Source organism: Apiospora kogelbergensis (assembly GCF_038363985.1).
Source record: "Apiospora kogelbergensis strain CBS 113332 chromosome Unknown utg000007l_segment0_segment0, whole genome shotgun sequence".
NCBI lineage: Eukaryota > Fungi > Ascomycota > Sordariomycetes > Amphisphaeriales > Apiosporaceae > Apiospora > Apiospora kogelbergensis.
The window spans coordinates 4029759-4056620 of NW_027117424.1; the positions used below are offsets into that span (position 1 = coordinate 4029759).

The following is a 26862-nucleotide window of genomic DNA, read 5'->3' on the forward strand; positions in this document are numbered from 1 at the left end:
GGTGCAATAGGTCGTTAAGGCAATGTGCCTCACCAATGGGTAAGATTGATGCTTAGATTGATCACTGAAGTAGAGAGTGTCTATATGAAATACATAGGAAACGTTCGTGGTTATATATCCAATCTCTCCTTCACTGATTCTCCTTGGATCACGCTGTCGGTTGGTGATCCTGTCCGCTGGCTCACTTGGATCACCGTGATCCCGTCGCTCCAGACTCGCTGGGAGCGTCGTGATCCGGTCGCTCCTCATCACGTGACTTGGGTGCACTGTCCATTGCGTGCTAGCCTTCCGGTGCTGTCTCCGTTCGTACTACCCCCTGGGTACTGTCTAGCCGTGCCGTCGCTTCGGGCATTGGTCGTCGTGCTGGTGGTTGTTTCGGGACGATGGCTTCTCGGCGGGTCTTGTCATTGTAAGCGCTGTCCCGTGGGGTACGTACCCGGGTTATCGTAGTTCCGTGCCGGATGACGGGTACTGGCCGCAGGGTTGGGTCGGGTCGTAACACTATCCTCCCTCCCCTACTTGCTTTGTCCCCAAAGCAGTTTGGTCATAAGTACTGGGTCGTGCCGCCGTGTCGGAGTGTTGTAAGTTTCTTCCCTTCTTTGTTTTTATTGTGATGTGCGCTCATCATGCCAGATCGTATTGAAAAATCGAAATCCAAGAAGACTCGCGAGCGGTCTTCTCTTCAGGAATATATTGCTCTCAACGGTCGTACTGCCGATATGCCTTGTTCTTACTGCTTTAAGAACAAGAAGAAGAACTGCAAGATCGCGGAGCGTTCTTCTCGTTGTGAGGAGTGCGTCAGTCGTGGGCGTCCTTGTGACGGGGTCTTGGTGGCTTCTTCTCTAGAGAAGGTGCTAGCTCAGCAACGGAAGCTGGACGAAGACGAGGAGGAGGCGAGCGAAAAACTCTTGTCGCTTCATACCGAGCTGGCGAGGCTGCAGTCCCAGCTGGCCGAGGCGGCTGGTCGTTTGTCGCGCATCCGGAAGATTCGACGCAAGGTGAAAGAGCGTGGCGCTGATTTGTTTGAGCGCGGAATGCAGGAGTTGGACACTGAGGACGAAGTTTTGCTTGCTCTGGATGGCCACGAGGGGTGCCTTGTTGGCGACCTTCAGCACATGGGCGTTCCGGCTAACGTGGACTGGTCGGCCCTTGGTCTAGGCGACCTTGGTGACCTTGGTCCGTTGGTCGAGGGCCCTTCTGTTCGAACTCCCGAAGTTCCTCAGCGGCGTTCGCCAGGTGTTTCTTAGGTTCCCAGGTGTTATCTTCTGGTGGGTAGCCTTTCCACTGGACGAGGTACTGGAGGCCTCGTCCCTTCTTTCGTTTGCCGATAATCTTTTCGACTTCATACTCGTGCTGATCTGTTTCGACTTCTAGCTGTGTGTCGGTTTTCGAGTTTTTGGGGGGCTGGTTCGAGTAGTGAAATATGAAATATGGGGTGTATCCGCATTGTCTTGGGTAGTGATAGTCGATAGTTGGTTTCTGAAATGACTTCTGCGATTTTGAATGGTCCGATCTTTTTGAAGTCTAGTTTGTCGCTGGGTCGCTTAGTTTTGATGTTGCGTCGTAGGAGGTAAACTTTTTCTCCCTCTCCAAAGGTTGGTCCCTTCAACCTTGTTTTGTTGGCGTATTTCTTCATTCGTTCCTGAAGAAAGGTGAGGTCTTGTTGCAGAGCAGTCTGTAGTTCTTTCAGTTTCTCGACTTGTATGGTCGCGACTGGTGCTAGCTCTCCTTCCAGGGGTTGTCTGGTGATCTCTGGGTCGTACCCGTAGTTCGCTCGAAATGGTGAAATGCGCGTGGTTTCGTTGTCTGCGCTGTTGTACGCAAACTGCGCCATGGGTAGCAACGTTACCCAATTGTCTTGCTCATGGTTGACGTAGCATCGTAGGTACTGTTCCAGGGTCTGGTTCATGCGTTCGGTTTGTCCGTCTGTTTGGGGTGATAGGCTGTGGATAGTTTGTGCTTCACGCCTAGCTGTGCCATGAGTGACTTCCAGAACTTGGCGGTGAACAGCTTATCTCGATCGGAAATGACCGTTTCCGGTAGCCCGTGCTGGCTGACGATGGTTCTGAGGAATGTGTATGCAAGGTCGCTGGTGTCACTGGACTCCTTGTACGGGAGGAAGTAGGTATACTTCGTGAGTTTGTCCGTGATTACCAGTATACTGTCGTATTCGACCTTAGTCAATGGTTCTGTTGACAGGGGTAGCTTGACGACGAAGTCAAGTGCGATGGTTTTCCACGCCCTGTCTGGTGGTGGTATGGGTTGCAGTTCCCCATATGGTCGGTGTCGTGCGGCCTTGGCTTTGTTGCAAAGGTCGCATTCGCTGATGGCCTTTGTGACCTGGTCTTTCAACTTCTCGCAGTTGAACAGCCGTGTGATCCGTTTCCACGTCTTGAACACTCCCTGGTGTCCGTGCGCGGGGTGTGCGTGGAATTCCTGGATGAATTCCTGCTGGTGTTGTTCGGGGATGAGGATCTTGCCTTGATAGTATACTAGCCCGTTTCTCGATACTCCGTACGGTGGTCGTAGGGTGGCTGTGTCCATCTGCTCGTGGCATCCCCTGAAGCGCGCAACCCACTTGTCGTCATGCTGGACGTGGTTGGTTGTATGTAGGTGTCGTGATGGTACGAGGTTGCCATCGTTATCCTGCATGAGGATAGTCCGGGTCTCTGGCGGGACTTCCTCTTGATGGTCTGGTCGTCGGCTTAGGGCATCGGCCCTTCCGTTCTCGCTACCCTTGCGGTAAGTGATGACGAAGTTGAATTCTGATAGAAATTCGGACCATCGTACTTGTCGTTTGTTCAGCTCCTTTGTGGTGGTGAACGTGGTGAGGTTTTTATGGTCGGTGTAGACCTTCACAGGGTCTTTCGTTCCGCTGAGGTAGTGTCTCCATTCTTCGAAGGCTTTGATAATGGCCATTAGCTCTTTATCGTGTATCTGGTAGTTGAGCTCTGGTCCATTCAATTTCTTCGGAGAAGAATGCGACGGGGTGCAATTTCCCGTTGTCGTCTCGCTGGCTCAGCTGGCCTCCGATCGCATAGTCCGATGCGTCGGTTTCGACTTCGAAGGGTTTCGCGGGGTCTGCCACGCGAAGCACTGGTTCGTTGACGATCCGTTCTTTTATGGCTTGGAAGGCTTCTGCTTCCTTATCGGTCCATCGGAATGGTTCGTCCTTCTTCGTCAGGTTCGTCAAGGGTGTCGCTAACCTGCCAAATCCGGGGACAAATATCCGGTAATAGTTGGCTAGTCCTAAGAAGGATCTGACTTCGGTAGCGCTTGTGGGCGTGGGCCACTCCTTGACTGCTGTGATTTTCGAAGGTTCCATTCGGATCTCACCGGGGGACACGACGTATCCCACGAATGTGACCGTTGTCTTGTGGAACTCGCTCTTCTCTGGGTTGACCAGTAGATCTGCGTCTCGTAGCTTCTGGAGTACTAGCTTTACGTGTTCTCGGTGTTGTTCCTCATTCTCGGAGTAGATTAGGATGTCGTCGAGGTAGACCACGACAAACTTGTCGAGGTATTCTCGTAGGACGTGGTTGATCATCGCTTGAAAGCTAGCCGGGGCGTTCGTCAGGCCGAACGGCATTGCTTGGTACTCGAAATGGCCATACTTGGTTCGGAACGCGGTTTTCCATTCTTCTCCTTCCTTTATGCGGATCAGGTTGTACGCATTGGGTAGATCAAGTGCTGTAAAGATCTTGGCGCGCAGCAGCTTGTCTCGTAGATCGCTGATCAAAGGCAGGGGGTACCGGTTCTTGATGGTGATTTCGTTGAGCTTGCGGTAGTCGATGCACATGCGCCACTTAGGTTTCCCGTCTTTGCTCTTTTTGGTACGAAGAGGATGGGGAAGCCTGCTGGCGATGTCGAGGGTCGTATGACTCCTTTCTCGAGGTTCTCCGTGATGTACTCCTTCAGGACTGCTTCGTGCTCCTGGTTGAGTTTGTATATGGGCATGAATGGGGGTTCCTTCCCATCCTTGAGGGGTATCTCATGATCCCACCGTGTGTGAGGCGGTAAGCCTGTCTTCAGTTTCCCACTAAAGAGGTCTTCGAATTGCCGGTACTCTTCTGGTACTGTTGTTGTAACATCCGGCTTTGGCTCCTTGGCGATGACATATGCTCTAAGGACCTTAGGTTTGCTGGGGGATCGCTTTCTGGATCGCTGCCCTTCGACTAAACCTCTTCCTGGCGTATCCCACTGAAGTTGGCCTGTCCTCCAGTTGACTCTGGGATTGCTCACCCGCAACCAGGGTATCCCCAAAATCACGTCGTATCCTGCGACGTCCGTGATGTCACACGTGATTCGTTCATGACGTCCTCCGATGTTGACCGAAAGGTTCGCGACTTCCCTTCGGATTTCTCCATCTTCGTACGTCATGAGTCCTCCATCGACGGTCCTGAGTCGGTATGGGGCGTCCTTTTCTTGCCAGTTCAACTGCAGGCTGTTGACGATTCGTGGTGAAATGTAGTTTCCTTGCGCTCCGCTATCGAGTAGCGCTCTGATGGTGACTCCTTTGATGTCTACCAACAGTACGATGTGCTCGTGGATGTCTTGTCCATCCGCTGTGGCACACAGGGACCTGTCTTGTCCCGTCGGGTGTTGTCCCACTACAGCCGGCGGTACTCGTTTCCCGATTGTTGCCTTCTGCGACCGGGGTTTCCTTGCATCCCTTGTTGTCGGCGCAGAGTCGCTCGCTGGGCTAAGGTGAGCGTGGGCGTCGATGAGTACGCTGGTGGTGGTGTAGGTTCTGGTCCGGTGATTCTCGCTGGTCCTTGTGTCTGGGACTCGGGTTCACGGATGAACCTTAATTCGTTTCTTCTCCAATGTAGGAGGGTGACTTCTCCGTTGTCGTTGATCCGGCTTCCCACATGACGGTCGGTTGTGACGGTTCGTCCCTCGGTGGTGAGGAAGTTGCGGTTTCGGAGGTCCTCGGTCTCATCGGGCCGCTGGTCGTACGTCTCGTAGACGTTGAAAGGCGCAGTAGTCATCCTCGGGGTGTATTGTGGTTCGCGAGGGCCATTGGTCTGCAGCCTTCTCAGGGCTCTGGGCTTTTCCCATGCATGGACGAGGCATCGGTCCTCCCTGCAAAGGGTCCAATCTTGGCCCTGCAGGTGGCACCGTCGTGGCCACTGAGGATCTTCTTGTACCAACAGGTACGCGCGTCGTCCATCGGGTATAGTTGTCTTGATCTTTCCAATCAGATGATCTGGGTGTGGTTGTGGGATCGGCCTTCTGCCAATCCTTCGCGGGAACCAATCGTTCTCGAGTTTTTCCGCGAGTTGCTCCGTGCATGCGTCATGGATGCACGAGATCCATGAGAGGGTGAAATGGGCTTCGTCGGTAGGGGCGATTCGGCGATCATCGCCTACCGCGTAGTTGCCCTTGATTCCTTGTCCAAACCCGTACATGATAAGGGTTTGTCGTAGCTTCCTAGAGTCAGGGGACGGGGTGCCAGGAATGGCAAGCCATCCGTCCTCTTCCAGGTCTCGGGGCTTTGCGATTTCTTCGACGAGGTCGTTCATGGGCATGCCAACGAGTTGCTCGTGGCCCATGGGTTCTCCTACCTCGGATTCTTCGCTGGTTGAGTCGTAACCCGTGAGTTCAGTGGTGAGTTCCTGTCGGGTCATGGCGAGTTCTCGCGTCGCCTTGCCCTTGCTCTTCGGGGGCTTGGGAAACCATCCGGTTCCCTCTTTATCCGCCAGGTGGGTGTTGCAACCGTCATCGTAGCAGGCTGTCCAGGATAGGCTGCCGTGTGGCACGTCGGGCGTGTTGTTGGCGCTCCTTCCGTTAATAGCTGCTGGGGCTGGTTCTCCACTGGTGGCGTTGACGTGTCGTCCTTCGGGGACTTGTCGGAATGCCTTCTTCGGGCTGCGGCAGTCGCGGGCGAAGTGCCCGTCCTTTCCACAGTTGTAGCAGGTGACCTTCTTTTCGGCCATCCTTGCCATCCCGTTGGGTGGCGTCGAGGTCCATGGGTCCGCTGTGGGATCCATAGGACGTCTTTTTCCATGTCCTCTGGACAGGTCGTCCGTGGTTGGCTCGAGGTTTGTTGTCTGCTCGCGGGGCGCGGTTGCCCTGCTTCTCGAGTCGTCGTTCGTACAGGCGGTTGTCAATCTTGACTACCTTTTCCACGTACTTGTCGAAGTCGTCGGGGCGGTCTTCCCGGCTGACTTCGTCTTTGACGTCTTCTCGCAGTCCTGCGTAGAAGAGTGTCATCAAGGCATCGTCATCGCTCCACTCCGTTCGAGAGGATACTTGCTTGAACTTGGCTGCATATGCAGAGGCCGATCCCTTCTGCTTGAGTTGCATGAGTTGTCGTTCAGCGGTCCGGGCCTCGTCGGGGTTCCCGAACGTAGCCTTCAGCTTGTCTTCGAAACTGGTGTAGTGACGGAAGATGGTGCGCGTGTAGTCTTCTTGTTCATCTTCAAGGGGTTGTCGAGGAAGTTTCGCATGATGGGCTCAAACCATGCGAGGGCGTCTCCCTTGAGGTAACCGGCGGCGCACAGAATTCTGTCTGGCTCGGACTCGAATTCTTCGGCGTAGTGTCGTAGGTACGCTTTCATCTGGGTTAGGAATCCGTGGACGGTTCCTTCCTTCCCGTCGTAGGTCTGGGGAGGTGCCAGCCTATGCCCAGGGCGTCGAACGCTGCGAGGGGGCATAGCCGTGACCTGGTCCGTAAGTTGTTCATTGTCGGCGGCGAGTTCGTTGATCCGTTCCTGAAGTTGTCGGATCATGGCGAGGACGTCGGGTCCTCCCGTAGGGTTGCTCGGGTTGCCCTGTCGAGGGGTTCCGCCGTTGGTTGGGACCTGGGATGCCATGATGTTCCTGTGGGATATTGCTCAGGGGTCCAGGTAGTGACTCGCAAGAACAAGAGTGATCAAAATGTAACGAACGGCTATCGGGTGTCCAAAGAAACCTAGTAGGCGTACTGGGGTTTATGTTGGCTTAGACGAGAGAGTACTTGAACGTGCAGAAGACTCCGTCTTCTGATACAATGGGCAATATCCCTTAACTGATCGTAGAACTTTGACTGAGGGTGCAATAGGTCGTTAAGGCAATGTGCCTCACCAATGGGTAAGATTGATGCTTAGATTGATCACTGAAGTAGAGAGTGTCTATATGAAATACATAGGAAACGTTCGTGGTTATATATCCAATCTCTCCTTCACTGATTCTCCTTGGATCACGCTGTCGGTTGGTGATCCTGTCCGCTGGCTCACTTGGATCACCGTGATCCCGTCGCTCCAGACTCGCTGGGAGCGTCGTGATCCGGTCGCTCCTCATCACGTGACTTGGGTGCACTGTCCATTGCGTGCTAGCCTTCCGGTGCTGTCTCCGTTCGTACTACCCCCTGGGTACTGTCTAGCCGTGCCGTCGCTTCGGGCATTGGTCGTCGTGCTGGTGGTTGTTTCGGGACGATGGCTTCTCGGCGGGTCTTGTCATTGTAAGCGCTGTCCCGTGGGGTACGTACCCGGGTTATCGTAGTTCCGTGCCGGATGACGGGTACTGGCCGCAGGGTTGGGTCGGGTCGTAACAATAGGTCTATACCTTTTAAGATATTAATTTAACCTTTTTAAAGCGTCGGAGGGCTAAAAAAGTATAAATTTAACTTAAAAAAGCTTTTATTATTAAGGAATTTTAATATTTATAAAACGAGAAAGTAAAAAGGAAGTATCTAATACCCGATAAAGGTAAAAATAAGGATTTATTAAAATAGCGCGCGATAAATAATAAGTATTATAATACTTATAATAAAATAGGTTATAATATATAAATTTATAAAAAGGATATAGAATCGAGTAATAAATTAAATAATAAATAATTTTAATTAATTTAAAGCGTTATAATTAAATTAATTTATATAAAAGTATTAAGAAATAGAAAGAGTAACCGGTAAAGTAATATAACCGATTTAATAGTAAATTATATTAATTTAATTTTAAAGATTATTATTTTAACCTTTAACTTAAATAATTTTAATATTTATTATAAAAATAAAAATCTTTATTAATAGTTTAAAGAACTTTATTTTTATTATAAATATAAGTAATGTAATATATACTAGCAGCTTTAGGGCTAACTAGTTAAACCCTATATTAGACCCACTTTACTTTTTAAGCTCCACGGCTGAACCCTCTAAAAGCTGGTATAATAATCAATTAGCTAGAATTCTCTTCCTTCCTCCTTTATCGAAAATTAAATCTATTTAAGTACTATTGCAGCTTTACCTCTTAGGAGTCTAATCTCGTAACTATATATTTAATTTATTTATTTCTTAATTTAAAATTATATTAATATTATTAATTAAAATAAAATAATACCTTTATATTAAACTTTAGAAAATATATATAAAAATATAATTAAATTATTAATTAAAAAAGAGTATTAAAAAGTTAATTTAAAGAGTTTAATTAAAGTTATTAAATAAGAATAACCGGTTTAATATAATATTCGTTAGCTAGGTAAATTCCTATATACCTAAAATGGGCTTACGCTCATGGCGAGGAAAACCCCCACTCCGTCGCATTCTTCAATAGCGCCATCGCTAGGGCTAGGGTAACTCCAAGCCAGAGGCATACCTACTGTTATACTAAACCTTATCTGACCATTCTACTGTGCTGTAGCTCATTCGGTAATGGAACCTTGTTCGAACCACAATATAGAAACCTGAATAGAGTCATCACTATAGTCGATACGAGATTATGCTTGATTGAAGCACTGCGGCCACTCGGCGCACGAAGACGAGTGGGATGGTAGATGTGGGGTTGCGATTGCTTAGCCTGGCAGGCTTACGAAAACAGTACCTAGAGGAGCCTGACCAGCCCTGGAGCCGCAAAGGTGCTTACGGCCAACAGGACCCACGGATGCCTCAAGGCTAGGTAGCAAAAGTGCTGAGATGATATCGCTACTGCCAACATATCACATCTCATCATTCTGGTCTCTAGGCCATAGAAAATTACCTTTGTCAGTTTATTTGACCAACACGCACGCATTTGGCCATCAAAATGGCAGGGTGTCATGAAAAGTAAAACAAAGAAGACAGGGAAGATGAAGATTGGAAAAAGACAAGGAAAGCCTCCAACCTTAATCCAACGTGCGGGTTATCTAAATATCATTGAACTTAGGCCAATAAGGCAGCCCGCCTTAGAACCGGCACTTTACATATCCACAACCCAGCAACCTGCGTACAGTGTCTTATTCAGTTAAGGAGAAAGTACGCTGCCTTTCTTTTCCCCTCTCAATAACCGCATGCGATCTTGAATCGCAAAATTCCACTCTTTAGCTACTTTATAGACAAACACAGATACCAGCAAGAAGAGAAGGGCCCAGGAGAACACCATCATCGCAACACTGAATCCTAGCGCGAATACGGACAAAGCCTGGCGCTCTCCCGCAGACTGCTCCTCGACAGCGACGGCCACTTGCAGTCCACTAAGGACCACCGACACTATGCCAAGCCAGAACAGGATCGGACCATAGAAGCGGGCGAAATAAGTCCCATATTGATACTCTACTCGCTGGAAATAGGATTTGCGAAGGAGAATGGGCGCATAGAAGTTCAGTCTCGTCAGCCGGATCTCACCAAAGCAGTAGCGAGCCGAGACGTCGCCATCGCTAATCGAGGCTAGATCGGCCCTGAAGCGGCAAAACTGCTCCCATGTGGCATCACTCGGGATCAGCTGCAAGTTGGATTCTTGCGCGATACGGAAATCGGACTCGTAACGGATTAGATAGCAATATGTCCTGAGGTAGCCCAGGGCTGCTTGACGCACGCGACGGTGATGGTGTGTGTCTCCAGTGCTGTCGCAGGATAGAAAGCGTTGCCAAAACGGACAGGACAGGATGTAGCGGGGTAGCGGCTTCACGAACACCCGATCATGGATCCAGACCAGGTGCAATTTGGGGTCCTCAGTAATGACAATGGCTCGTCGTTTGACTCGTTGTCGGTGGAGGGGGAGATGCTCGCGCTGTCTTGTTTCGATATCCACCAAAGCTTGCCGGCCATCTTGTCTAGGTCGTCCGAGCAGAACTCCTCGATGAGAAAGCTCCAAACGCGGCGCTGATCGGCGAGTGGGATGTGTGGATATCCAGGCAAATGGCATACGGGGAGGCGGGAGCATTCCTGCTCCTCACTTAATTCAAAGTTCAACTGGTGTTCGGCAATGAATGGTGGCGATAACGGAGAAGAAATCATGATGCTTGGCAGAAGGAATTACGCGTGTATATCGAGAGTCGTAGATTGCAAGAGTCGGACAGTTAGCTTGGTAAAACTACTATCGCGCAGGGATGCCTATATATTTCAAAGACCACATGCATGAGGCAGTCTACTCTCCCGTCGGGCGTCGGACGCATGTCAGCCCAGCCTGCGGGTCAGCCGACTTCTGGTCTGCTCCTTGCGCCTCTCACAGCTACTTAAGCACGCAACTATGTAAGAAGTCAGAGCAGACGACTCATATTGTACGGCGTGCGTACCCCACTACGACACCCCGTTCCACAGAGAAAATCAATAAAGTCTATACTGTACTGCTATATGGTACTCGAAGATGAGCGCGGCTGAGATGTCGACACAGCTTCTCGTGGGGGCGAGTGTTATTGCTCTTCTTGGGGCTTGCGTTTACCAACTGTTTTGGGGGCGCATTCCTTACAACAGCAGAGGGCGGGTTGTGGCGGCGACACACGACATCGGCGGCCTTTCCGTGATCTGACATTGCGTGTGGACCTGGTCCCCACTGGCACGTCTTCTAAAGAGTTGGAAAGCAAGCTGAAGTCTATCATGGCTGGGGATCCGGATCTTAAGGGCCAGCTGGACGACTTGGTCGTGCGCTCTATTGCGCCGAGAGATGGCACCTGCGTCTGCGCTACTGTAACCCTCAGGACGCTGATGCCCGAGGAGCAGCTGCTGGCTCGCCTCCAACATGCTAGTAAAGCGTTTCTGTACCGATACGACAGCGCATTCTACGGTGTCACGCCACTCTATGAAGATGCAGGCGGCGCCCACTGCGAGTATGCGCCATCATGTCATATTAAGCGTCGATTTTGCAGCTAATCATTGGATACTGCAGCGTGGTCGCAGTGCCTGGCCTGGCAAGCCACGCGATCGGCTCGTGGAAGGCACCCGCAGGGAACGACCTCTGGCTGCGCGACTGGCTCTCGAACGACATCCCAAACATACGTGTGCTACTGTACGGATACGATACAAAGCTTCTAAAGAGCAATGCCAGGTCGTCTGTGGAGGATTTAGGAAGGCGTCTTCTCGAAAGCCTGACTGCGTTCCGAACGAGCGACAAGGTGGGTCCTCTGTCCGCAGATCCGGGGCAGGCTAACGACCCGGCAGACCGAGCGTCGTCCGATCATTCTCCTAGGTCATAGCCTCGGCGGCCTGCTGATCAAAGAGGCAAGCCTGTCACGTTCTTCTTTCGCTGCCAATTCTGACCCGTCGCAGGCACTCGTCCACGCGGCCAGGAGCCCTGCGGGTACTCCAGCGCACAGGCTCCTCTCGCAGACCTGCTGCGGGCTGCTGTTCTTTGGGGTGCCCCAGCTGGGGCTGCGGAGCGAGAAGCTTGCTTCTGTGGTCGCAGGGCAGCCCAATCAGGCCCTTATCCGCGCGCTGGTCGTGGACGACGAGTCCGAGCCCTCGGACTTCCTGGCGCGCATGTCCGACGACTTTGCCCGGTGTTTCCAAGGCCGGCTGCGCGTGGTCTCCATATACGAGCGCCGGCTGAGCGCGACTGTTGAAGTACGGCCTTCCCAACGGTCATCAAATTCGCGCTGACCATGGCATTTAGATGCAACCCGACGGCACGCTGCGGAAGTCGGGACCGGCCGTTCTGATGGTGACAAAAAAGTCCGCGACGAGTACGGGCCTGACGGCGGTGCCCGACGAAGATATCATTCCTTTAGATGCAGATCATTCGGGTCTCGTCAAGTTCGAGTCCCGGAGAGACGATGCCTATGTTGTCGTCAAAGAGCGGATCAAAAGCCTTGTGTCTGGTGCTGCTTCTTGGGCAGACGACTGTAGGTGCTCTAGGCCTTCCTGCCCACGCCACCTTTCAATCTGAACTGACTTTTCCACAGCTCCAAGGGTCCCGACGTCCAAGCAACAGGGTCGAGTGGTCGCCACACAGCACGGCTCTACTTTTGGTGGGCAGTACACTATCAACGGAGGAAGTCTTTCGCAGGGGAATGTGATGAATCTATAAACGCACTATGATGTCCGGAGTACCGTGGATCATTTACTGTAGACCTAATACAGTGGTCGTTGCTGCGACGGCTACTGCTGATGCACACGGTCGAAACACTGCAGAATAGATGATTTCAAGGCCGTAGGCTTTATTATATCTACCTTCCTTCTGCCTGAGACTTAGGGCGTGTTTCCTTCGGCTGAATTTCGCAGCTGCTGGGCCTTTATTTTTGTACTTCAGCCAGTCCGGCAACCGAGCAATCAGCCAGCTTTCTGTGCTCTTTCCCGGTCGACGACGTCACTACCGGCGTGTTCCGTATTACCGTCAAAATAAAGGTAACATTTCGGGAGGTCGAGCTTCCGCCAGCCTACAGGTTGGCATTCCAGTGAGCTCTTCCTTCCAGAACATGCCACAGTTGAGATGACCGCGTTGAGTGGGATCAGTGGTTCGATTGCAGCTTTCGCCGCTGTCGACTTCCAGGAACAATTTGGCCTATTTCTACACCTTTCAGCCCCTAGACACGTTTCAAACAACGAAGACTGCGTGCGGAAGCAAAACGCCTACAGAAAAGAGGCGGCCAAGCTCTACCGCGACAAGCACAGCAGCGCGTGGGTGGAAGTCGGTACGACGCTGGGGCCAGTGCATGAATTGAGCCATCGTGTGCCAGTTGAAGGCGGCAGCGCTGAGCTAGTAGTAACCGTGTACTGTGATTTTCGAGAGCTCGAGCGAGTCTATCGAGAAGATTTTCGAGGGTCGGGGCAATTCTATTAAGCGGTATTTCGTTTCAGAAACTACAAGCCATTCTCTGCTTCAGAAGAGTTGCTTATTGGAAATTTGCTCCACGCTGAGTCGTATCCTGAAGAGGGAGATGAGGATGAAGAAACGTCACCGGCAGAGTCGCTTTCTGGAGAGGAGGCTGGGGATGAATGGCCAGCACCAACTATAGGCAGCCGAACACCAACAGCAGGCAGCCGCATATCAGCAGCAGGCAGTCGAATATCAACAGCAAACCGCCGGCCCCAAAAAGAAAGCAGCCGAAAAAGGCTCGCAAGAGCCATAGTGGTAAGAACCAAGGTGGCAGTACATTCATTGAAGAATAGCTTTCAAGGCTCCTGAAAGTCAGTTGGTGATGTATTCCGACCGATGACATCCCACTAAACCTATTTCTCATACGTGGCTTGCCTGTAATTGTTATATGGACTTAATGAAGACTCGAGTACCGGGCGCCTAAAGGATATCAACGATACCAGAGCCAATCAATATATATTCAAGCGGTGTTATGCTGCAATCAATCGATAAATTACTGACAGAGGGCAGCTACACCCATCAATGTAGTACAGGACACCACTCCGGCAATACATACAGCTGACAATAGCTTATAGGATGCCTGAACGGAGTTGTAAGCATTCAATTCCTATCTTGGACCGACCTTAGCCAATCATAACATGAAGTTAAGCTAAGTAAGTATTTGTCCGTTAGTCGTGCAGAGGCTCGTAGTGCGGCCCCCCAAAGAATTCATGTAAGATGCTTGCGCGAGCCCAGGATTCGGATACGGCCCTTACTAGGGACAAATCCTTTCTATCCGAACACGTCAAACTATTCACATGATTGGCTATAAGCGGAGCGATGACATCCATTTATCGGATTCTCGCACCATTTCCACCGGTTCGGCCGGGGCTGGTTCGCCCATGGATCGCAACATCTTCATTTCTCGCAGCCTTCTTCAACAAGACGCTTCATTATAGCACTGCAACAGCTAGCTTACGGCACACAAGTCGATTTGTCTTATCGAGATATTGGACATTGACGAAGAATCGAGGCATTTCGAAATGCAGGGTCGACCCCAAGCGACTGGCGCTGCGGCGCAGCATGCCTTTTCTCCTCTTCCGTCGACAGCGGCGAGCCGCTCACCAAGGTTTGTGGGAGGATATATCCAAAGCAAGTGCTCGATTGCTGTGTCGACTGACATCACCAAGCGGCTACACCGACCCCGATCCCAATACAATCGAGGAGGGCGGTAGAGGCTGGAATGGATACAGGCCTGAAAGTATGTCGTCACTTACCCCTCTCACCTATGGCTCAATGGACTCACAGGCGAGATAGAGTATTGGCTGCCTAACGACGGCGTGAGTGAGCTCAGCAACGGAACTGGTCTGGGATTGTTTGCTGACATGGCGAGGATAGGCCGAGCAAGATCGACTTGGTAAGAAACTCTTGGTTGTAATACTGAGGGAGGAATGCGTTCGCCCCGTTAACTTCCCGTCGTGTAGATTTCCAGCATGAGCTTTGGCTTCTTTTGATGGATAGAAAGCTGTCGTGGGCCCAATCAACGCCGAACCCGCCAGGGTGCTCGACGTTGGAACCGGCACGGGGATTTGGGCGTGCGACTACGCCGAGGCCCACCCCACGACCGAGGTGATAGGGACCGACCTGAGCTTGATCCAGACGAACCACTCGCCGCCCAACTGCCGCTTCGTGCGCGAGGATGCCGAGGAGGAATGGGTGCACGACCAACCCTTTGATTACATCCACGCCCGCATGATGTAAGTGGGAAGCAGTGCACGAGCCATCTATCGGGTGCGTACATCGGCAGAGACCGGACAGACCTGACATGCCTGGGGTTTCTAGGACGATATGCTTCAAAGATCCAGTAGCGATGATACGGAGGATTTTCGACAACCTCCAGCCGGGTGGATGGGCAGAGTATCAGGTGAGTCGGGAGTACACGAGCTGACGAGGAAACAAATGAGAAAACCCGGATCTCTCGTTAGTGAGCAAGGGCTTACTTATTTGCTTGGCTTTTCGTCTCAGGAAATCGGAGCCGATCAGGTTGCGGCCGATGCCGAGAGCGAGGAGATGATAAAGAACAGCCCGTTCAGCCTGCGCGAATACATGCGGAGGGTCATCCAGGGGGCAGCGAACCTGGGACGCGACATCAATGTGGCCCCTAAACTGAAAGACTGGTTTATCGAGGCAGGGTTCGTGGATGTCACTGTACACCAAATCCTAGGACCGTACGTCTTCTTTATTGTCCCCCTTCGTTACGATAGAGCTTGTATCGTAGCACTGACTGAAGATAACCCAGGTTGAATGACTGGTCCCATGATCCTGTGGACCACCAGATCGGATTGTTCATTACGCAGGATGTGATCGAGGTGGTAGAATCGGCCTCCAAATTCTACAAGGCTTACGGGATGAACGACGATGAGATAAGCCAGTTCGTGGCAGGTTGCTGTAGGCATGTGCGAAGCACCAAGTGCCGGTCCTACATACCGTGGTGAGTCGTCCCGCTCTCCGGAACAACGTTCAAGACCAAACCAAGAAAACTAATGGAACTTGCTCTTGAGGTATGTGGTGTATGGCAGAAAGCCCTGTGCGAAGGAAGATGCACATTCATAGCATTCGCGACCCCGCAATTGGGACTCGTAGCGTAGTGGGCTCCCGTGGCGGGGTCGAGGGGCCTGACTAGCCTGGAAGCCTGGGCAATCAATGGACCGCCGCCCTGGGCATCCCTGCTGCGCCCGCCTACAAGCTCCTAGCTAGCTGCCTAGCTGCCCAGGTTACTTCAAGGTGAACTGACGCAATCGTTGATTTACCACTCGAACCAATACTCCTGGACTGGAGAGATAGAGACAATTGCAATTTGTTCACTTCACACCTCACAAGCACAATGTCTGCCCAACAAGTAGGCACCCGTAAAGACAGCCATGCCCACAGCTGGTATGAGGGCGATCCCGAACAGCTATCGTCCACCCTCGACGAGTTTCTAGCCGACGTGCCCAACGACATCGAGGGGAAAGCCCTGCCCATAAAAGGCGCCCGAACCATCATCGCACCGTATGCCCAATCTGTTTGCATGCACAGCAAGTCAACGATGCTTTACTGATCATCGCAATCCCATAAACAGTCATGCTGGCTACAGCTACTCCGGCCCTTGCGCCGCCTGGGCCTACAAGTCCCTCGACCTCAGCACCGCCAAGCGCGTCTTCATCCTGGGCCCCTCGCACACCTACTACCTCCAGGGCTGCGCCCTCACCACGTACGCCAAATACGCCACGCCCCTCGGCAACCTGGCCGTCGACGCCGACATGCTCCAGCAGCTACGCGCGACGGGCCAGTTCGACGACATCGACCGACAGTCCGACGTGGCCGAGCACTCGCTCGAGATGCACCTGCCCTTCCTCTACAAGCGCCTCGCCCAGACCTTCGCGTCCGAGGCCGAGTACCCCACCATCGTGCCCATCCTGGTCGGCGACAACAAGGGCCCCGAGGAGAAGCAGTTCGGCGCGCTGCTGGCGCCCTACCTGAACGACCCCCAGAACGTCTTCATCGTGAGCTCCGACTTCTGCCACTGGGGCAGCCGCTTCAGCTACACCAAGTACGCGCCCGAGGGCAAGATCGAGAACCTGCAGAGCCTGACGCGCAGCTCGGGCGCCGTCGGCAACCCGCCCATCCACGAGAGCATCAAGCTGCTGGACCAGCTGGCCATGGACGCCGTCGCGTCCGGCAAGCACGACGAGTTCGTCGGCAACCTCGCGCGCACCAAAAACACGGTCTGCGGTCGTCATCCCATCGGCGTCACCATGGCGGCGCTCGAGGTGCTGGCCAAGGACCATGCCGGGCCGGATACACACAGGTTCAAGTTCGTGCAGTACCAACGCAGTGGGCTGGTGGAGTCGGCCAACGATTCGAGCGTGAGCTACGCCTCTGCCTATGCTATAGTTTGAGGTTTTCTTGGGGATCGGATAGTGAGAAGCACCACCATTCGAGAAAGAGACATACAGAGACAGCCGAATGATACAGTGCGATGGGTATATGTATGTATGCGCCCCCATGGGACAAGGAATTAATGACATTATGAATAGTCGATGGGCAATTTAGCCTACTTACCTTTTACTCACTGGCATTGAACCAAATGTGACTATGATAGAGAGCTGCACCGTGTGATGCCTCTCATTCAGTATCGTGCCACACCAAAGGGAGTGAGCAGAGCTCGACAGCCTCGAGGTTCAACCCCTGATCGCAGGCAGTCAACACAGAAGCCACCTACATAAACTGTTTGAAACAGTTATTCTTTCACATACGACCACATCCTGCTGAATACTAGGGATCCCGTCCGCTCTCCCATATATAAGCAGCAGAGAGCCGAATTAGTACTAGGGTCGGTGACGACCTGGGAATCCTCGGTGTTGTATGTTACATTTTTGCCTTGATTTCCGAAAGAGGATCGGATCTTGTCAATCCCTCTTTCATTGGTCCTACCTATAAGGTGGTTCAACTATTCTAGCCTGTTCTCTGTTGAAGACTGCAACGAATCGAGGATGACTTGAACTAGATCCATAGCGCCAGTACGTATAGCCCAGGCAAGCGGCGTGGTATCGGGAACAGCATTGCCAGGGCCACCGTCGCCCCTCGTCGCAGCATCATTTGCTTGGCCCATGCTCTTGGCGAGCCCCTCAATCCGGAAGCCCCAGGCGCCGTCCAATCTGTCTGGGGCGACGGTCACATCGCGCAGTAACGCCGGCTCGGCACCCAGCGGTGCACCGCGCCTGATGAGCTCGTGGGCGAGCCGAACGAGCTGTTCCCGCGCCGTGGGATCGTAGCGGTGCGCCCTCCTGTATCGCGAGGCGGCCTCGGCGGCGGGTCCGCTGGTCCACGACGCGACGGCGTGCAGAGGCGACCAGCCCTCGCTCGTCACGACCCGGGCGCTTGCGCCGTCCGTGAGCAGGCGGGCGGCTACGCGGACGGCCATCTCTTCCGACTTCTCTTTGCTGCTGGGCGCCAGGGCGCACAGAAGCGGCGTCCGTCCGTGGTGGCTCACCGTTCCGACGTCGTCTGCGGCGCCGTTCGTCAGCAGGTGCTCGGCCATTTCGTCGCGGCCCGACGCGGCGGCGTAGTGGAGGGGCGTCTCGCCCTGGCGGTTGGGCTGGCGGACGGCGGCATCGACGAGCTGGGAGTACGCCAGGCAGAGTTGCAGCTGCACGACACTTCCGTACCGGGCTGCGAGATGCAGCGCTGTCTCTCCGGCCTCGTTGGCCGTGTCGGGCGATGCGCCGTGGTCTACCAGGAGTTGCGTAGCGCGGCCATCCGGTCATGTGGCGCATCTTCGAACCCACGGTAGCTGGTCGATGGACCCTTGCGGAGAAGTAAATGCAGAGCAGTGTCGCCAACCGAATCTTGACTACTAGCACTGGCCCCTTTCTCCAGGAGGGTGCCCATGCAGCCTGGATAGTCGAGCTGGATTGTTGCGAAGTGAAGCAACTGCCTGTCTAGAACATAGAGACCAGGACCGTTCGGGTTTGCACCGGCGTCCACAAGGTGGCAGATGACGCGATGCTGGCGGCGTCTGGTATGGGCCTCCAGTTCGTATAAGGTGGCACCGCCCAACTCCTTTTTCTCAGACCGTCGACTTCGTCCTCGGGGAGGATCATCCTCTTGCGGATAGCCCACCACAAGGCCATCTGCAGGTCCTTCTGTTCGTACGTGAGCCTGGCCAGCAGCACGTCCACGCACTCGTCCCACCGCGTCCCCGCGGCCCCGACCAGGGCGTCTCCCCGCTCCTCCGCCGTCCAGCCGTCCCAGACGTCGAGAAAGAAGGCGACGAGCCCGGCGCGGCCGTTCCGCGCCGCAGTTTGGAGACAGCTGACCCGATGCCGCGGGGGTTGGAGGCGTTCTTCGGGGCCCAGGAGCGCCCAAAGCCGCCGGGCGATCCCCAGCTGCCCCGCTTGCGACGCGGCCAAGAGCGGCGTGAAATAGGGATCACCTTGCTGGCTCAGGTGGGGACTGACGCCGGCGTCGAGCAGCGTTTGCAACGCCAGCTCGTCGCCTCGGTCTACAGTTTCGAAAAGGGCGGCGTGGACGTCATTTCCTGGGTCGACCTAAGGACTCCAGACTTGGAGGATCTGCGCCAGGTATTCCACGTCACCGTGACGGGCTCCGTTTTCCAAGTAGCGGCGTAGCAAAAGGATACAAGCCGACCAGATGATATTCGCAGCCACAGTTCGACTGTGGATGTCCATGCCCTGCAGTTTGCGGGTCCCCGATCATCATGGGGCTGGTTCCAAGCTGGTGGTCCATGGCGTTTTGGCTGGAGACAATGAAGAAAAGATGGGAAGACGGGTCAGAGCGAGGTTGCGGAGGAAGGGCACAGCAATATATATGTTCCTAGGCAGCAATCAAGCCTTATCTTATCAGAGCGTACCAATAGGGGCAGCTTGGGATTAACAGCCATCAAACCATGCATTCCAATCTATTAGGTAGGTACTGTTACAAGACTGTTTCTAAACGGCTCTGTAAGAGGGCATGGTAATTAACGGCCTAGTTCCTCCGAGATTGCGGAGGCACAGTCAACAGCATCCACAACCGCGGGAGATCCCAACTAGGCAGCTATGAGATGTTACCCGTGGACAGCGGTCGGCCCATGACGTTCGGATAAGGCCAGGCCGGAGTTGGATGTTGATGATGGACGGTTTCTTCGGCGACCATATCCAATACTGCGGCCAGATCGCCAGCTTCAACCGCATCAGCCGCTATGATTTCGTGCGCTGGAACCCGACTATCCTGGAGGACTGCTCCGGCATGTGGGCCGAGGTCAACGTCTGCGTGGGCGTGCCCTCTGGCTGACTTTATAAGTGGAATTCCGGCGTCGGGTCGGACTGCAGTAATATGGGTTAAGACTTTTGTATATGTTGGTGTCTAGATGGTTTTCTAAGGGTGCTTTAAATATGTTCAAGGTACTAGGTATAGCTAAGAAGCACGAGGAGCGAGGATTCAGGCAGTATCCTATAATTGTGAATAAAGGGGTGGGATGATAACTTATATGGGAAAAGGGGGTCAGGGGGTCAAGTGAGTGCTTGTATTTTAATGAAGCAGCCCGATCATGCTGTGCTACCATCGAACTCTATATAGATGCACTGGAACGATGCGTGCAAAATGGTTGACCAAGACCAACTCCTGATGCGTCAAAATTGGTGGACTGTGATTCCCCCTTCTATGGCTCCCTCGCTTTCAAAGCAATTTCGGTTTTGTAGGTGCGAAAAGCCGCGCCAAATTTGCAATCACCCACATGAACTAAGCGATAAGTGTTGTCAGTTTACCATACTCCGCACCATGCGCGGTGTTCCGGGCCAAGGGCGGCATGTCACGTACCACTTCCTCCAATGGTTTTATTCCAAAGGCCAGAGGCAGATAGCCATCGCCATCGTAGAGCGCCCGGATGAGGTGTGCCTTGTTGTCCCTGAACACACCTGCCGAGAGCGCGTCGTTGAAGTATCTATAATATGCACCGAGGAGCCCATTTTTCAGTATGCAGCAACCAACTAAATCCCCTGACGCCAGCCCGCACCTTGGCACTTACTCGAGTTTGTACGTCCCGGGAGGTTCAGCTCTCTCTTGCGCGACCATCCTTTCGCCCGGGAAGCTCCGGATGCTATGAACAGCCTTCGGCGGGACGTAGAGCGCGGCGTCTCCCGCTTTGAGGATAATTACTCCGCCGTCGACGGTGACTTCCAGTCGGCCGTCAAGGACGATGTGGTACTCTCCGTGCTTCTGTTATTCAAGTAAGATATGATGGTGGTCCCATGTGCCTCGGGGCGGTGGTAGCTTGCTTACCTTGTGCCAATGCGGCGGTACGTTCACGATGTCGGAATCCTTCTCGCCCGTAGCGACGTACTCGGCGTAGTACCGATTGATGGAGGTCGCAGGCTCGTCCTCGGCGCACATCAGGGACATGCGCAGCCCCTAGCGATTCCTGTCAGCGCTGCACTCTGCTGCTCGCTCGGCGTACGGTTCTGTGCGGGGCAGACGCACCTTGCCAATGGACAAGCGCTTCAGTAGCGTGGGCTCTCTCATAGTCGCGACGACAGGTTGCCAGTGGTGGAGAAGAAGTTGCTTCTGAAACTTTCAAGTATCTGCTGTGTTCTCACTCGTCGCTACGAGGGAGAAGATGTGTCGGGATGTTGCAATTGGTGATTCTTAGCAAGGAACAAAACAAGGAGCGGCAAGGTGATCCATAGGTCTTGGCACTTCGGCGCCGGCGCAACCATCGAATCCCGAGTGATCGTCATCTGGTTCTCCATGTTTGAGGGCTCGCTCGGTGGCGCGCGGGGTCGGGATCTCGGATTTAGCAGACGGGATATCTTAACTTCCCGATGCCCTTGAGCTCGTCACGGGCTACATGGTTGAAGGCCTCAGCGCGGCGGGCGCCAGTTCAGCGAGAAGTGGACGAGTCCGCACTTCGGCACCGTGCTCAGCCAAGCGACGCACTGGTTTCCGAACCTGTTCTTCTTCCAGATCATGTCCGACGTGGGGCATCTCGAGCAACTCGACGCCGGCGCATGAATACCAATGGCGGGCGCAAGTAAAGGCGAAGGTAAAGGCCCGGGGTGGCTGGAAGATGGTAACAACAACGACGACCAAGCAGAACACAGGCTCGTCGTTGGGGCCACCAAAGAGGCCGAGGGTCGCTGGACAGACAGAGGCGGTGGGAAAAGGCGCCGACTGGTTCGCGGGTCGGGGGATCTGCACGCCGGCATGGCTCACGGGCTACCAGCGACTGGATGACAAGACTAAGTTCTGGAGACTGAGGTCTTTACTCTACGTTGCAGGCACCACTCAAGGACCCCGCCGATTCCCACAGCAGCGGGTTTGCCGCGGGCCATTTCGAAGCCAGCACCAGCTGGCCACCACCTTCTTCCAGGTCCCGCCATTCACCACTCCCTGTGTTGCACGCGGATATCGAATTGCATATTTGTTCCTGTAGTAATTAATCAACTCTCACCAAAGTTTCGTATCATTGACTTGAGCCATGGCAACCCCGACCGCCGCCGCCATGACCGTGTTCCGGCTCGTCTTCAACGTGCCGAAAGACCACCTGGCCGCGTGCAAAAAGGCCATCTTCGCGGCAGGGGCGGGGGCGTTACCCCCAGAGCAACTACACCGAGTGCTGCTGGGAGACGGACGGCACCGGGCAGTTCCGGCCAGGAGACGCGGCGAGGCCGCATCTTGGGGCGGTCGGCCAGCTGGAGCAGGTGCCGGAAACGCGGGTCGAGACTCCTTGCGTGGGCAAGGACGTTGCCAAGAAGGCCATCGAGGCGCTGAAAAAGTTAGACCAAAACCGCACTTTTCAATTCTATGATTACTGCAGTATGCTAACTGATTGTCAGGGCTCATCCGTACGAGGAGCCTTCATATCAACTTTATAAAGTCGAAGACTTGGAATAGCCTCTTCAATGGCTGGCTCTACTAGTGCAGACAAGCCCGCGCAGTGCACTTCGAATGTACTCTATATGATAGCTCCAATCAATAACCCTTTCAGCGGAGTTAGATATGCATGACATCTGGGGAGTCTTAATAATACCAATTAATGCTTCAATAGCTACGGCTGCTACAATCTGTTTCCCTTTCTCAGCCGCTAAACACTGCACCGCTAACTCCAAAAAGCAAGTCTAGCAACATCTACCAAAAGTCTAGGATATTCAAGCGTGATCCGATATAGTCTTAGCGTTCGCGCGTTGGCCGATGCTTCCGTAGCCGCCAGACATCGCTGCCGCAATGCCCTGGTTGCTCTTCCAGCTCCCCCACAAGGGGCAAGTCGTCGCCAGCATTGGGCTCGTGTATCGTCGAGTCGTGCTCGCGAGCGTCCAAACGCCGAGTCTCGCCGCTCGGCCGCCTGTGGCCGTCGCTGCCAAACGAGATGCTTCGCGGCTGCGAGCGCGTCGTCCTGGTGGTCGGGTCATCGAGATCCGAATCCCCCGCGATGGCGGTCCCGTCGCTGTCCTCGGCCTCGGAGTCTTCGTGGCTCGGCGGCGGCGTGGCCCCGGACGGCCCGTCCCCTTCCACGATCCACCAGGCGGGGATCGCGCCCACGGCCGCGATGGCCGCGAGGATCCAGTACGGCACCGAGATGATGCCGCGCTTCACGCCCCAGGAGAAGGCAGCGCCCGCCATCGCTGGGCCGGCCGCACGGCCCAGTCCGCTGAATGTCGTGGCGAAGCCGTTGAGGGTACCAAGGATGCTGAGGGAGCTAGCGCTGTTCGTGAGCAGGATGGTGGTGCAAGGGAACCCAATGATGACGGCGCCGGCCTTCAGGACCATGACGGCAGCGAGCGCAGTATAGCGCAGTGAAGCGTTCTCGATGAGCACCGTGTAGGGTGTCAGCAGGTACACGATGGGGAAGGCCACCGCACAGCCTCTGAAGCACTTCAGGGTGCCAAAGTACGAGCAAAGGGGCGGGAAGAGGAGGAATTGGACAAGTCCGCATACGATGCCGTAGCTCATGTTGATCGTGCCGATGCGGCCCGACTCCAGACCATAGCCGCCACTGAAGTAGAAGGGCAGACGTGTGTTGGACGCATCATGCTTCTCAGGGCGGTAATGGAGAAACACAGGAAGAAGCTGATCATAAGCTACGCTGTGAAGAGCAAGGAAAGTGTAGGCCGCCAAGGTGATGACCGACTGGCGTGAAAAGACGGACTTCATTGATGGGCGAATCGGCTTCTCGGTCCTGGCGTTGACGGCGTCTTGGTGTTGCTTGCGGATCACATCGGCCCCGAGTAAAGGAGCACTGGCCTCATCGTCCTGGAATGAAAACCTTCGTTGGCGCTGGTGCTTGCTCCGTTTGAACGGACCAGTAAGGCGATCGCCAAGTACCAGACCCCAGTCGCGGAGGTGCTTTTACTCGCCAAAGTCTCTCTCAAGAACAGTACCCCGGTGGTCATAGACACCATAAATATCACGGAACCCAACATGTTCGGTAAAGCAAAGGGATACTGATTGAAGAAAGTACTGTCCCCAAATATGGCCGGAAATTGCTGGGCAGGTTTGGCGAAAAGCCCGCCAAACGCCGGTCCGAAGATGGAACCTACGCTCCATACCAGGGGCATGATTGAAAATGCTCTGGGCTGTAACTCCTTCTCGGGAACTAGCTCCGCCACCATGGTCCGGATAATACCAACTATACATATGTCAGCATGAAGTCATACATCGTGGGACTGGGCGCATGCGAGTACTGACCATTTCCATTGCTTGCTCCTTGAACGGCTCGGACGGTGATGGCCATGGCGAGACTGGTTGATACACCCCATATCAGAAAGCAGATCATGGTACACAATAATCCAATCAAGATGATAGGTTTCCTGCCGAAACGATCGGATGCTCTACCCCACGGAACAGCGGTGACACTTTGGGCAAGGGAGAATACGGCGCTGGTCATGCCGGCCCATTTGGCCACGTCTTTCTCGGGGACATCGAAGCTTGCTATCATCTCGGGTAGATAGGGGAAGACCGAGGTCATGGCCAAAGGCTCAGCGAAGCGTGCAACGGCTATACACAAGTTAGCATGACGAAGCGAATGGGAGTGAGTACCTGGTTATGACCGGTCGTCGATGCTGTCCGTAGTTGAGCATGTCCTTGTTCCGTCTCGACATGCTAGATCCTGTGGTCTCAATACGGTGAGAGTGCGTCGACACTAGTAATGCAGCAGTCACATAGCCAGGCAATGAACAAGAATTGATGCAGCTTGCATTTGACTCTTCTTTTCTTCTCCCAACGTTTTTTCTCGTACGCCACAGCTCTCTAGAACAGCTATGTCGTGAGACGATATGAACAGGTAGCTATGGAGGTATCGTATAAACAGCACCATGACGCGGGGTAGGAAAAGTATTGGTAAAGCGGATATTGAGCGGTGAATGCGTAGCTTCAGCCATCGCCATCATTCATGGCAGACTTGTCAAGGTCCTTGAGCGGTGCCGTTGCGTATGAAGTGGGAAGAAACAAGACGTGTATGCGTGTGTAGCTTACCCAGAATGGCCAGTTGCTTGGCCGGTAGTTTTGGGCCATTTCGATCTTGCGTCATGGCGATCTTTTTGATATGTGCCCCAGAAAGTCTTAAAAGATGGGGAGAGACGTGTGAGAACGCCCTGCTTCGCCCAGCCAGAACCGATGAGCTTCGGATTGTCACGGTCCGCCACTTGGAAAGGGCTTGTGGTAGCTGAAATGAGAAATCCGTAGAAAACCACCGAGTCGAAGAAACGGCGGGAAAGAGAAGCCAAAGCACGAGATGCTGCTGTTGGACAGGTAGGAATACTTGCAAGAGAGAGAGTACCGAGCAAACGGTCTGGACAAAGAAAAAGAAAGATAAAACCTTTGACGAGTCACCACCCACTAGGCGACCAACCTTCTTTCTTCGGCTTCGGCTTGCTCAGTTTGGTCCCAGTCCCAGCCCAGGCCGCGAGTGTGGCAGGGAGACTGGATCGTCAGCTGCGGCTTCCATCCAGCTTAACCCCAATGAAGCCATGGCCCACTGCGAGTCTCCTGTCGTGATTGGAGACGGCTCGGCCCCAGAAAAAGAGAAAAATCAGTCATTGGCTTCTGAAGGGCCGCAGTGTCCACTTTAAAAACGGTCAAGCACGAATCGAGGGTTCATGCTGGGATAAACGACAGTGCATTAACCTCTGCTAGGGAGAGTCCACCGAATACGCTGCTGCTGCTACTACTGCGTGCCATTCATTACCAATTACATTTCTTCCATGTTGCGACTTGATGTCTTCCGTCCGTCCACCGTTTGGTTTTGATAGCTAGCTAGCTAAGACCCATCATCACGTTTTATTGACTTCAGGTTACCAGCAACTTCAAGCCGTGGGAAGCAGACCGTTTGCCGTGCCTCGATCTGTGACTCTTCCCAAGCATAATGACCCAACGCGGCGGAAGTTTCCCGACGCTGCTGCAAGGACATCAGCTCCGGCTATGGAGGCCCTCAACGCCGGGTCTGCCTTTCCGGTGTGTCATTCCTCGTCTGACCTCGAAACTGTCAGCGTTAGGTGGATGGCGCACGTAGGGAGGAGTCCGTTGTCGGACGGGTGTCGGACGGATGCCGCCCGGGATCTGGGCCATAACACCGGCTTCTTCTGCGTGTGGTGTGGGAGAGGAAGAGGCAGCTAACATGACGACGCGCATCACACACTTGGCCAAGGGTGATCACGAGTGCAGCCCAAACGTCCAGCCTCATTCTTTGATAAGCGCCGCCATCGCACAATAGCCCCCCTACCTGCCTCCTGCATGCAGTGTATCCCAAGCGCATCCTACGTAATTACTCCTAGGCAAGGGTGGTGCAGAGCCGAGGGGGGTCTTGTGGCTTTGCGATCCCCCACTTAACCCATCAAAGTGCAATACGCCATTGGCTGACTCGGTCTCACACTCTCTCTGTCTCTCGGTCTCCCCCGCAGTTGGCGATGCGAAGGGCGCATTCGCTCGCATAATCAAAGACTACCTGTTTAGCCGTCATATTGCTGGTTTCGTTTGTCTGATAATGGGTGGGTGCGGAAAGAGTACGAGTTTCATACTTTGCCATATTCTCTCGTCTTGAAGAAACGGTCCAAGGTCAAATGGAAAAGACATCATAGATCTGATGTGTCCAAGCCGGCCCTCGATCCGAACCTAATGTGGTTCCTTCAACCGATAAAGTAATGACGCATCCCGATGGCGTGCTATCGTGTAGCTGGATCCCACTAGCTGCCTCTCCCGCCAGCTAAGCAGGCCCAATAATCTGGTCACTTGAGAAAAGACGAGGTATTCACCGTGTATGTTCAATTCTCTAGGACCTGCGGCTACAATAACCACTGAGGTAAATATGCTTGCAGATTCTTTGAAATCGCAATTCCTGCACTCCAGAGGCCAGCCAATT

General features: G+C 53.7%; 11 protein-coding genes across 11 annotated transcripts; 5 read left to right on the plus strand and 6 right to left on the minus strand.

The window, feature by feature from the left end:
- Positions 1–626: 626 nt before the first annotated feature.
- On the plus strand, positions 627–1247 carry PG998_011726 (uncharacterized protein; the record flags this gene model as incomplete). The annotated part of the gene is made up of 1 exon (XM_066878542.1): positions 627–1247. The coding sequence occupies one exon, from the start codon at positions 627–629 to the stop codon at positions 1245–1247; it is 621 nt and encodes a 206-aa protein (XP_066727596.1).
- Positions 1248–4938: 3691 nt separating this feature from the next.
- PG998_011727 (uncharacterized protein) lies at positions 4939–5630 on the minus strand (the record flags this gene model as incomplete). Its single annotated transcript, XM_066878543.1, has 2 exons — positions 4939–5085; positions 5151–5630. 2 exons carry the CDS (start codon positions 5628–5630, stop codon positions 4939–4941), a joined length of 627 nt encoding a protein of 208 aa, XP_066727597.1.
- Positions 5631–9203: 3573 nt separating this feature from the next.
- PG998_011728 (uncharacterized protein) lies at positions 9204–10121 on the minus strand (the record flags this gene model as incomplete). Its single annotated transcript, XM_066878544.1, has 1 exon — positions 9204–10121. The coding sequence occupies one exon, from the start codon at positions 10119–10121 to the stop codon at positions 9204–9206; it is 918 nt and encodes a 305-aa protein (XP_066727598.1).
- Positions 10122–10654: 533 nt separating this feature from the next.
- Positions 10655–12200, plus strand: PG998_011729 (uncharacterized protein; the record flags this gene model as incomplete). Its single annotated transcript, XM_066878545.1, has 5 exons — positions 10655–11004; positions 11064–11289; positions 11336–11737; positions 11787–12019; positions 12083–12200. Coding segments are annotated over 5 exons (1329 nt in total), but the record flags the coding sequence as incomplete, so codon positions are not given.
- A 2011-nt stretch (positions 12201–14211) lies between these two features.
- PG998_011730 (uncharacterized protein) lies at positions 14212–15463 on the plus strand (the record flags this gene model as incomplete). Its single annotated transcript, XM_066878546.1, has 5 exons — positions 14212–14229; positions 14490–14725; positions 14811–14892; positions 15012–15196; positions 15268–15463. 5 exons carry the CDS (start codon positions 14212–14214, stop codon positions 15461–15463), a joined length of 717 nt encoding a protein of 238 aa, XP_066727600.1.
- Positions 15464–15852: 389 nt separating this feature from the next.
- On the plus strand, positions 15853–16909 carry PG998_011731 (uncharacterized protein; the record flags this gene model as incomplete). The annotated part of the gene is made up of 2 exons (XM_066878547.1): positions 15853–16019; positions 16090–16909. 2 exons carry the CDS (start codon positions 15853–15855, stop codon positions 16907–16909), a joined length of 987 nt encoding a protein of 328 aa, XP_066727601.1.
- A 551-nt stretch (positions 16910–17460) lies between these two features.
- Positions 17461–21032, minus strand: PG998_011732 (uncharacterized protein; the record flags this gene model as incomplete). Its single annotated transcript, XM_066878548.1, has 8 exons — positions 17461–18242; positions 18299–18419; positions 18473–19014; positions 19591–19711; positions 20331–20454; positions 20539–20729; positions 20793–20921; positions 20991–21032. The coding sequence occupies 8 exons, from the start codon at positions 21030–21032 to the stop codon at positions 17461–17463; spliced, it is 2052 nt and encodes a 683-aa protein (XP_066727602.1).
- A 321-nt stretch (positions 21033–21353) lies between these two features.
- PG998_011733 (uncharacterized protein) lies at positions 21354–21841 on the minus strand (the record flags this gene model as incomplete). The annotated part of the gene is made up of 2 exons (XM_066878549.1): positions 21354–21725; positions 21776–21841. 2 exons carry the CDS (start codon positions 21839–21841, stop codon positions 21354–21356), a joined length of 438 nt encoding a protein of 145 aa, XP_066727603.1.
- Positions 21842–21987: 146 nt separating this feature from the next.
- On the plus strand, positions 21988–22403 carry PG998_011734 (structural toxin protein RtxA; the record flags this gene model as incomplete). Its single annotated transcript, XM_066878550.1, has 3 exons — positions 21988–22122; positions 22154–22284; positions 22346–22403. The coding sequence occupies 3 exons, from the start codon at positions 21988–21990 to the stop codon at positions 22401–22403; spliced, it is 324 nt and encodes a 107-aa protein (XP_066727604.1).
- Positions 22404–22679: 276 nt separating this feature from the next.
- Positions 22680–24474, minus strand: PG998_011735 (MFS general substrate transporter; the record flags this gene model as incomplete). The annotated part of the gene is made up of 3 exons (XM_066878551.1): positions 22680–23852; positions 23888–24135; positions 24195–24474. 3 exons carry the CDS (start codon positions 24472–24474, stop codon positions 22680–22682), a joined length of 1701 nt encoding a protein of 566 aa, XP_066727605.1.
- A 1290-nt stretch (positions 24475–25764) lies between these two features.
- Positions 25765–26123, minus strand: PG998_011736 (uncharacterized protein; the record flags this gene model as incomplete). The annotated part of the gene is made up of 2 exons (XM_066878552.1): positions 25765–25902; positions 25980–26123. The coding sequence occupies 2 exons, from the start codon at positions 26121–26123 to the stop codon at positions 25765–25767; spliced, it is 282 nt and encodes a 93-aa protein (XP_066727606.1).
- Positions 26124–26862: the final 739 nt, after the last annotated feature.